The sequence below is a fragment of the Gadus morhua genome, chromosome 7 (genome assembly GCF_902167405.1).
Source record: "Gadus morhua chromosome 7, gadMor3.0, whole genome shotgun sequence".
Lineage (NCBI taxonomy): Eukaryota > Metazoa > Chordata > Actinopteri > Gadiformes > Gadidae > Gadus > Gadus morhua.
The window spans coordinates 15,827,220-15,838,418 of NC_044054.1; the positions used below are offsets into that span (position 1 = coordinate 15,827,220).

General features: G+C 47.8%; 1 protein-coding gene across 1 annotated transcript in view; it reads right to left on the reverse strand.

Moving 5' to 3' along the window:
- Nucleotides 1–248: 248 nt before the first annotated feature.
- Nucleotides 249–11,199, reverse strand: part of LOC115547907 (cationic amino acid transporter 3-like) — a 17,558-nt gene continuing 6,607 nt past the window's right edge. The window contains 14 exon segments of the mRNA XM_030362421.1: nucleotides 249–3,205; nucleotides 3,572–3,680; nucleotides 3,767–3,933; nucleotides 4,275–4,519; nucleotides 4,795–4,897; nucleotides 5,858–5,997; nucleotides 7,261–7,483; nucleotides 7,763–7,878; nucleotides 8,294–8,370; nucleotides 8,373–8,465; nucleotides 8,467–8,483; nucleotides 8,836–8,997; nucleotides 9,103–9,340; nucleotides 9,342–9,731. Of these exon segments, the coding sequence (XP_030218281.1) occupies nucleotides 3,057–3,205; nucleotides 3,572–3,680; nucleotides 3,767–3,933; nucleotides 4,275–4,519; nucleotides 4,795–4,897; nucleotides 5,858–5,997; nucleotides 7,261–7,483; nucleotides 7,763–7,878; nucleotides 8,294–8,370; nucleotides 8,373–8,465; nucleotides 8,467–8,483; nucleotides 8,836–8,997; nucleotides 9,103–9,340; nucleotides 9,342–9,470 (1,968 nt within the window). The 5' untranslated portion in view covers nucleotides 9,471–9,731 and the 3' untranslated portion in view covers nucleotides 249–3,056.

The window sequence follows — 11,199 nt, forward strand, 5'->3', positions numbered from 1 at the left end:
TTCCTCAGAGGCGCAACTGTCAACAGTGTTGAGTGATTAAATCCGACGCAAAACTAGTTGACCCGTCTGTCTACTAATAAAGGGCGTCGGCATTAGAACTCAAATGAGTAAACATGCATGACTCATAGTGAATCAGATCAGAAATAGATTCTAAATGGAAAACGATACATCGAAATAGGAATGGTAAAGATGGGACCCATTTTGTATTCTCTAGTCAAACAGCAAAGAGCATCACACAGCACAGGTCATAGGATTGTAATGAGCAAGGTTTTATTCAAAAAGAAAAAAGTACAGCCCATATTTGTACATAAAGATATTTACAAGATATTAAACTGAGTGAGATAGGACAAAATAAAAATCATGGTGTTAATTTAAAAGCATGTGTATGAGATATGATTGTTATTAAAAAGAAAAGGCACAGAGGCTGGGTACGGTTCTCGGTCAAGCGCTGAATCAAACTGATCGGTGGGAAGATCATGAGTGGAGTTACATGGACCATGTAACTGCAGAGCTATGGAGAGCTACCTCCACATGGTCTGGGGGCTCCGATGGAGGAGGAGGGAGGGCTAACGTCCCTCCTACCAGCCTGAGTGCCTTTCCGAAGAACAGACATCGTTTTAGTTTAGATCTCGCTCCAGAGTTAGGGGAAAATTCATTTTTGGTTCCCGTCCTGTGGCATCCCTGGCACAGCCCAAGCCCATATACAGCGAAGCAAATGATCACCTGGTTCAATTGATGTCCAGAAAAAACTACTGGAGAGAACGGAAATGAGGCTTATGGCTAAATGCCATTCTGCCGCCAAAATGTATTTCTCTGATATAGCAGGAACTACTCTTCCAGATTAGAAAATATATATATATCACAATAATAATAATAAATATCAATTTATTATTATTATCATACAAAAAGAATAGCTATACGCAAATACTGTACAATCTACAGTAAGCATGGAGCTAAGGTAAAATCACAACATTTAAGCTAATCAACATAAATTATGAAGGACATAAATGTACAGAATTTAGAGCCCCTTTGAGGGGTTGCTCTGATGGAAACCCTGTGTGCTTTGTTTGGTCAAGTTGGGTTCACTAGTTCATTTAGTGGCGCAAAATCAATTAACGGAAACCACTGAAAAATACTTGGGTACGGGTCGAGAGGAGGGAGAAACTGTACATGTAATAGTTTAAGCACTGCAGGTGTTGACAATTTTAAAATAGATCCCACGTTGATTTGCAGCAAGTTAATATTAAACAACAAAATGTACAAACACCTCTGAGCAGCAATTTGTACGTTAAAAAAATAACCATTAAAAATATGAGCAACAACTAAACAGTGAAAAAAAGTGTAGCAGTGAGTAGTCAAGGGGACGTCTATAGCAACATATATTCTAAAACGATATATACACATCTCCACAATCCACACAAAATAACCAACCAGACGTGGATAGAGACAGACTCCGGGCGTCCGGGACTCGGGGGTAGGACGTCCACACATTGTGTGGATGTCAGGCATAGCAGCTGTAATAGACCAGGATTGTAGAAAAGTATGTGTTGCAATAACATCAGTAAGAAGATAACAATAAAGGCCAGTTTGAATCACGAGGGCCACATCTCTCATGAATGTCGCAAGGCCATCCGTTTACATTCAGACTGCGCATCCTCTGGTCCTTTGGATGAACTGCACATCCTGCCCAGTGGGATAATGACTAGCTGATATGTTGTTTCTCAATACTTCACTGGTTAAGCAAGAAGAAATGCTAACGATTATCAGGAGTCGCCATTTCATCCCTATTCTGTCCCACATCTCGCTAATTAAAAAAATGAAAACAAAAACAGTAACTGCCAGAATATTTTTCATACCGTGTGAATGGTACGTCAAGAAATCTTGGTTGTTACAAGTACATATATGCATGGTTTCTGGATAATTTCTACCATGGCTTTCTCTGGGGGGTTCAAATCTTCAGCAGAATCACGCCTATTCCTCATGGCGGATGACTGACGTTTACATTTAGGGCCCTTAGCAGATGCTATTGTCAAAAGCGACAACCATTCACACACATACACACACCGACGGTGGAGTCAACCATGCAAGGCGACAGCCAGCTCATCGAGAGCAGTTAGGGTGAGGCGTCTTGCTCAGGGACACCTCAACACTCAGTTAGAAGGAACAGGTGATCAAACTAGCAACCTTCAGGTTACAAGTCAACCCTCTGTAGCTCCCGAGCTAGTGCCGCCCTACTTGACTTATTATAAGTTAGGATTTGCCCAAAAAACATGAAGCATTACGCAATGCTTTGGACACAGGTTTAGATGATGAACATGAGACGTGGACAGCGTTATTAACCTGGCGTCGGCCTGAAAACCACAACAATGACACCCTTTGTGTCTCCACACAGCCCCGCCCACTCGGGAATGGACCAGGACATGCCTTTTGGCCAGGTTACCCGACTGGCAAACAGGCCTCTCTTCTCTAACGTCACCTCCTCACGTCTGGAGGCGAGTCGGTGCTTCTAGCATTAGCCTTTTTTATTTCTCACCAGTTTGCTCTGGTGCCATGATTTAGCAATCTGGCCCAAAAACCAAAAGGCACGAGTAAACAAGGAGGCACTAAAACTGTTCCTCCCCCGCCAGTAGCCCCGCCCCCGAACTGGCAGAAGAGCAAGTCTAAAAAAAACGACTAAACAATTAAAGAGTTCTACCTAAGTTAACAAACAGCAGTATAAACCGAGAGAGAAGGGAGGGATAAGAGAACGCAGCACGGCGGCGCAGCCCTTTGTAACAGGTCGTTTAGGTCTGCTGGTGAGAGGTCAACCACGCGGGCGCCGGGCCCCCGGGGTGAAACCCTCAGCAGTAGGAGGCTCTTCGCTACGGCCCCTGGTCTCTTCCCCGTTCCAGTTCAAACTGGCTTTTTTAAAGTCAGCACATGCGCCACCCCGCCACATCCTCCCCACTTCCTGTTCACATTCGGGGTGCAAAACGGCGGCATCCGTCGAGACTTCGCCCTTCCTGATGCCCTGGACCCCCCCCCCCCCCCCCCCCCCCCTACCCCCCGGCCCCCCCTTAGAGGGAGCTGCCCCCCTCCGTGTCGCTGTCGTTGGGGGCCCCCCGGTAGACTGGGCCCTTGGCCTGCAGGGGCGGCTCGTATTTGCGTTGAGAGCTAGGGCCCTCGCTGCTGTGCCAGATGCCGTAGAAAAAGTAGATGGCGAAGCCTGCAGGTGGAGGTGGAGGAGGAGACGGATGTAAGGATGTGCAGGGTTAAGTGGCTCAACACCAGGGTACGAGCTGCTGTCTGTGTGTGCCTCTCAGACGCATGTGACACTAGTAAGGGCACATTTCTGATTCACTTCCCTTTTCGCAACTTCCTGCTGTCAACTATCAATACTACAAAACTATGCCTACACATTTCTTCCGTGAAACATCAACACCTCAAGACCTTGAATACTTCTTTATAAGAAGCCATTTGTAGCGAGTGACTACTCTAGACCCTCTGACACCCTGCTCTGTGAGTTTGTGCGTGTGTGTGTTTGTCTGTGTGTGTCTCTCTCCGTCTATCTGTCCGTCTGTCTGTGTCTTACCGAGGACCATCCAGACTGCGAAGCGACACCAGGTGCTCAGGTCCAGCTGCATCATGAGGTAGATGTTGACAAACACGCTAAAGATAGGCAGCCAGGGCAGCAGAGGGACCTGGAGACACCAAAGATAACCCAAGACTCAGTACATCTGTATCACACACAGGAAGGTCATGGGTCAAGGGAACAGGAGGAGGTTACCTTAAAGGTCAGCTCCTCCTTGCTCTGGGGCTGTCGCCAGATGATGACGACGCAGACGCCGCAGAGCAGGGTCAGGACGACGACGGCCGTGACCACGACAGGGCGCGCTGCGATGAGCTCGTGGAGGTGAGTGGCCAGCACCACGCACAGTATGGTGATGAAGACGGCTGCCGCGCAGGGAAACAAGTGTTAACCTAAAGCAGCCACACATTGTTGTATACGGTCGCTGGACAATTAAACAAGATCCATGCCAGAAGAAGCACTTGCGATTCTTTTGGACTGTGTGAGTAGCATGCATGTTAGAGTCCCGCTGGGCCCGCCAGAAACAGCAGGGATTGGACAGGCTGCACTCGTCCGACTCATTGGTCACACGCGACAGAAAGAGGAACAGGCACTACCACAAAAGCCACCGCATTCAGAGAGAGTGGGCTCAGTGACCAGACTGACTCTGGAGGTGATTCAACATCTCTAACAAGAGAGCAGCCCACCAAGACGCTGGGACACTTACAGATGATGGCGGTGGTGGCGTAGACGATGTTGCCCGAGATGAGGGTGGGGCTCTTGTGGCTCGGCATGAAAAGCTGCTTCAAGGTGAAGCCCTCCTGGGGCCCGTCCTCGGGCTCCCCGCTGTCCTCGTCGCCGCTGTCGCAGCCCCGGGTCACCGCCACCTTCTCCCCGCCCACTAGCTCCACCAGCTTGTCCGTCTGGCTGGAGGAGCCTGGCACGGACCCGCCCAGGGTGCCCGGCTGGTACCTGGGAAGGAGAGTTCCACCATGACCGCCTGCTTTGCCTTCAGGGACTCTGTCTGTGTGTCTCTGTGTCTCTGTGTGTGGAGTTTTCTACATTTCACACATTTGGCTCCAAACAGTGATTGGTGCTTAGAATGCTGCTTGCATTTATATTTCTGAAATGCAATACCCATCAACGACTTAATTCGGGATGAATAAAGTAACCCAAAGACAGTACTTGGGTATAAGCTGAAACTGGAGGGCGGCCCTGCATGTGAGGGCAGGGGATGCAGGACTAACCGGAGGATGAGGACGCAGATGGCCACCAGGGAGTATGCCAGCAGAGTCCCGATGGACATCAGGTCCACCAGGGCGGCCAGGTCGAACAGGAAGGCCATCAACGCTGCCGGAGAGAACAGAAACAAACATGCGTCTCACATCTGTAGCATGAGGTTCTGTCTCTAGAGACATCTCCAGGGGATCATTGTCTACTGGTGCCACCAGCATTGCATTGGGTGGCACCCTATCAAATTTGGTCCCACCCCCCTGTCGCAGTATTGGCCTGTCCTTGTCACGTACCATCCATCTGTGTAGATTAATTTGAAATACATTTTAAAATGTCTGTATAGCACAGGAACCGTCTCTTTATCCTCCTCCTCCCTCAACAAACATCTCTGCGTTCTAATAACAGGCTGCTGATTAGGTTATTGACTACCCATCTCCTTCCCTTTCCTGGTGATCCATCAGCCAGAATAGGGCGTGAATATGCTCTTCTAACAGCAATAGTGTAAAGCCCAACTTTTCAGCGGGTCTCATAACTGGAACTTGCATGGGACCCGGTTCAAACAAGATCACTAACCCCAGCACTGTTCAAAACCTCCGCCCTCTCTCTACCTCTCGAGGACAAGTGTTTGGGGAGAAACTAACTTATATACACATACATATACACACATACATATCATATACACACATACATACACACATAACATTTGCTTCAGAGAACTGCCTGTCCACCAACCAAGTTCATTTGTAACGAGGAGTACTCGAGTAATCGATTCCTCACGCCCATCCCTAATACACACACACACACACACACACACACACACACACACACACACACACACACACACACACACACACACACACACACACACACACACACACACACACACACACACACACACACATCTTAGCCTCTGTCTTGATCCCTGATCTCAAGCAGGAACTAAACGTCTAGATTCAGAATTTCCTCATGAGAACGATGGAGCAAATCAGTTTAAAGATAGTCTGTAAGCCATATGAACCGTAGACAGATCAAATACTACTAATCAACCAAGGCAAAGAGGTGTATATAGAGGCGTACCAGCCACGATGCCGGACACAATGGTAGCCAGCAGGGGGGTCTTGGTGCGCCCATTGATCTTGCCGAGCACCCTGAAGAGCAGGCCGTCCTCAGCCATGGCGTAGATGACCCTGGGCATGGGGAACATGGAGCCCAAGAGACTGGGCGAGGGAGAAGGGAGGGAAGGCTTTAGTATACAATAATCCGGCGCGAAATCTATGGGGGCCGCCATCTTTGCCTGTCGCAATCGCTGCGTTGCTGAAATGTTACTTGCCGCTGCCCTCTAATGGTTTTTCAGTGAAAAGCATCCTGCTTGCGGACTTTTCGTAGTGACAGGTATAAACAACAACATAGAAAATTGGATAGATGTCAGGCACTGGCCAAAACTTACCGATGAAGTTATTGACAACGTAATGTATTAAGATGTGCATTAATTGATGACAACAATAAAACATAGCTGCCATTACTAGCTGTGTTTGCTAATATGTTCCCAAGCTTCACAAGTTGCAAATAGCTAACCACGACCAGTTGTAGCAATAAAATACATGTCCTTACAGGTATTCAGGATTATTTTATTAATCGTCTGGCATGCGATGAGCTTCAGAACGCAAACTCCAGGGCACTGATTGAAGGTCAGAATTATATGAGCTCCGGATGGATTGGCCAGAGATACTACACGCCATCGCAGATCAGCTCATCAGGTTAAAATGTGTCGTGAGGTTTTCACAGGCAGTGAACTCGTACCATAATTTGTTAGTAACCATACAGAGAGAAGATGGCAAAATTCTTGAATGTGTGTGTGACTGCGTGGCCGGCCGAGGGAAGTGTTGTAGCCATAGAGCAGGACTACTGTACAAAATTAAAGATGCAACAGCAAGAGGGTTCACAGGCCTGGCCTGCACAGACACAGCATGTTCTTCCCGGCATAATTGAACAGCTCATGTACTAAAAAAAACTAAAGAAAAAGGAGAACATTTCGCATCAGCAACAACCGCCTACGGGGACCAACGCGCTACTTCCGTAGCAAAACACGGCAAGTGATGTGATTCCAGCACCTCAGCAATGTCGGCGCTGCTTTACTTCCTGTTTCGCCGGATTAGTGTATAAATATCTTTATTGAAGCATTCTGGGAAATATGGCATTTTAACACATTTCTATGAGCTCTAAAGCAACTACGCGTTGTAATGTCAGTGCTTTGGTAATGGCAACATCCATCGCAGGAACATTTACCCAGTATAATCAAAAATCTATATAGTCAATGGTTACAGCAACGAATATGAAGCAGGGCCAGATGCTGACAGACAACTGGTGTCATAAACAACGGACAAATTGGGCACCGACTGTAAATGCATGAATATCTTTGTCTTGAGAGTAAGAATTTGACTGATGGAGCGGAGGCTGCTGCTCGTGCATGCGCGCCTCACCTGGTGGAGAGGGCGCACAGGGAGCCCACAGCGACGATGTAGCGGGCCGGCGCCCAGCCCACGTAGTTGAAGGCCTCGGGGAGGGGGCTCTGCGTGTTGAGCTGGTAGTAGGGCATCATCATGGTGAGCGCCGCCGACACGCCGAAGTAGGCAAAGAAGCAGATGAGCAGGGAGGCCACGATGCCGATGGGGATGGAACGCATGGGGTTCTTGGCTTCCTCGCCTGGGGGGGGGGGCGTGCGGGGGAAGAAAGCACATGATGGTGAGATAATTGTCTTTGGTCACGATGAATAAGAACGCAATGCCAGACCCAAAAGGGGTTTGTCAAAATGGGCCGTTCGTCATAAAACAACAATGTGGAATATGTGTAAAAGGCAGGCTGGTTTAGAAAAAGGCTGATATAAATCAACCTCAGAGGTGCTACAGGGTTTGCGTGAATAATTAGCCCGGCGCCTATGTCGGATCTCCTGATTAGAACAGGATGGCGTTCACAGCTACTCACTTGTTGTAGCGATGCAGTCGAAGCCAACAAAGGCGTAGAAGCAGGTGGCTGCACCAGACAGGATGCCCTTAAGACCAAACGGAGCGAAGCCGCCAACACCAAAGTCCTTCTGGACGCTGGAACACGAAGAAGAGGATGGCGGCATTAATACAAACACATCCACTAACTTTCAACAGAAATACAATTCAAACCTCCCACTGACGATTCATTAAGGCAACATTTCATTGGGATTTCCCCAGAAAAAGCTCACAACTTGACGGTATTGATTGCACAACTATAAATATATAATTGCTTTAGGGAACAAATTACACCAGGGGTTCACTACAAAAGTGGTTCACTACACCAATGATATTAATAGAATATGTTACGAGCCGTTCAGACATTATTCCAGCTATAAGTGGCTGAGCTAGTGTGACAGGTCACACTGGTTAGTCAGTGCCGGTGGTTAGGAGCCACGGCACTACACAACAAGGACTCGGCGAACACATGAATGAAGGAAAGGCAAGCGGCATGTGGGACGGGGCAGAACACTGACTTTATGGGCTTTGAGAAGTGCTGCTGTTGTAGAAGTTCTCAAAGTTGTCCTGCTTCAGGTCCCAGTGGCCGTTTTGTCCCCCTTCACGAAGCCCGAGATGATGACGAATCCCAGCACCACCAGGTTGATGCCCGTGAAGATCTTGTTCCCCAATGCTGACTCGTTCACCACCAAACGCCAGCAGGCCTGAGTCGTGAAGCAAGGCAGGAGAGAGGAGGAGGTGGAGGAGGAGCAAGAGGGCCAGCACCATGTCAATAACAGGAACAGCATGGCGCGTGTTTTCCTCATGTTTTTGCATGAAATACGGGTTGTGGGCGGAAACACTTTCTAAACATGTCTCGCCTAACACGCTTAAATGTTCATTTGCTAATAACAGAAAAATAAAAGTTGCAAACTACGTCAAACCAGTCAAATCCACAGCAGCTGCAGGGTTGCCAATTTGGCAGCTTATTACATTTTCCAGTTTATTAGGAAGGTCAACACAGGTGGCCCTAAAAGAAAACAGATTAGCATTAGGCAGAATCTAGCCCACACTCACCAGTGAGTAGCAGGATGAGGATGAGCGCGAACAGGTCCGGGTACTCAGCCAGCACGTTCCCGGGAACCTTCATAGCCATGGCCACCTTGAAGAACCCAGAGATCTTCTGCTCCACAAGATTATCAAACGTGGAGCTCCAGGCTCTGGCCACGCTGGCAGTGCCTGGAAAGAGACGGGGAACAATGATGGTTGCGAATGAATACACACATACACTGCAACAGACCCTGCGATAAACGCCCGACCCCGGAGATGGATCCCCCAGCTCACCGATGACGTAGGAGAGGATGAGGTTCCAGCCTGTGATGAAGGCCCAGATCTCCCCCACCGTCACGTAGCTGTACATGTAGGCCGAGCCCGTCTTGGGGACGCGGGCGCCGAACTCAGCGTAGCACAGGCCGGCCAGCATGGAGGAGAGCGCTGCGATGAGGAAACACAGGACGATGGCCGGGCCCGCCTTCTCCCGGGCGACCTCACCGGCGAGCACGTAGACGCCCGCGCCGAGCGTGGGAACCGACCCCGAGGGCGATGAGGTCCAGGGTGGACAGGCAGCGGGCGAAGCGGGTCTCCTCGCCATTGAAGTCCAAGGCCCGTCGACGGAGCAGCGCCTTGCCAAATGTGGCCAGCTTGTCCGCCATTTTCTTTTTATATGTGGGACTGTGTGTCTTCTATACTGTGGTGTAAGTGTGCCTCTTGCCCTGGGTTGAATGAGTGAATGTCTGTAAATGTAGAGGAGAAGCTACAACTAAAAACAGCTTGTCGGGCTGGCCGTGTGTGAAGAGATTGCAACAGAGGGGCGGCAGTCACAGCTCCACTACGCGTGAGGATAAGAGGTCGGACGTCACAATAGATTGTAAAGCGGGCCCAGAGATATGGCCGATCCAGAAGTCTTTTATGATCTATGTAAAACAAATGCAGAGAGAACGGTTAGAAACGATGCAATACAGACTCAGTGCCGTGGTCATGATGATGATCATGTTGGACTGAGTGAAATAAACTGTTTAAAGAACAACATTGTGAAAGGTTGGTTTCAGAGAACGGCCCCCGTCATTTATTCAGAAACATAGGTTATAAACTTGAGTAAACCACTGTGTGTGAGTATGCTTTAGTACGGCAGGAGCCCAATGATGCAACGTCCTGGAATTCAGAGACTTGCCAAGCCTGATGCAACGCTGCAGGGATGTTACACAGAGAGGCTGAACCTCCTGTCCAAACACCATGGCTCTCTGCTCTCCTCGGCCACATCTGGCCTGAACTATCTTTTCATTTGTAAAACACTGCTCGCACCACTGTAAAAGCAGAAAACCAAACCCTGAGCCTCGACCCCCGGGCCATCGCCCGCAGAGCCATGCCTCAGACGGTAGGTGTGATGTTATTGCGACGGCCGGAGGTAGGACAGGGAGACGCCTGGGAAAGGCTTCCAACGCTGATAGGAGAGTAGCAAACAAGCTTTGGTAAACAAAGAGGAGAAGAGCTTTATATCATATTGGGTCCCTTACAGTAGACCCAATACGATACTGTTGAATGTGTACTTGAACACATTCAACCCTATATGTTACCAATGGAAGAATGTCAGGACCATGTGTTTCAGTGTTTATGATAGTGTTGCAATAATTTGTTTTCAACAAAATAATCCTTGACCAACTATTGAAAAATTATCTCTGAATATGCAACAAGCAAAGAAAACACAGACATTGAAGCAAGAGCCAGGATTCGGGTCAGATGAACTACAAATAATGATGATTACCCCATGTTTGGTCTAAAAGGGCTGGACTTGCAGTTATCTGCATCAAACTTAATTACGCATGCAATCTACATAGCCAAGTACTACTACAGAGTAAACAATGGGTTACATTGTCTTAAATGACCAACAAACAATAAGGAAATACTAAACCAATCCAGCGGAGTGAGCCAGTGGCGTATTTGGAAGATTGCTAGGAAACTGAATGTTGTCCCAGGTTGGGTATTCTCTCCTTTTACCTTTGGCTCCATAACAGCTCGCCAGTAAAAAAACGACGGGTATAAAGGATCACAGCAACTTTGGAAACAGTGCTGACTTTCTGTTTGTCTATGCAGATGGATGGATTTAAATTAGGGCTGTATTGTGAGTTAACTCACGATAAATCTTTTTTTTTTTTATATTCTATTTTAAATCCACTCCGATTGAAGTTAAATTCGATTTTCAAAAGGAATGACATTATCATTCATCCCAAATGTACTTCATAGGCAAAAACTACACCAAGTGACTTTGAGGAAGTAAGAATATATTAAAAAAAAATGTAATAAATAAAGAATGCGTTTAAATGTCCAATTTTAGTAATCCTTTAGTAATTTTTATTAATAAGATTGCGTTAAAATGTTATTATC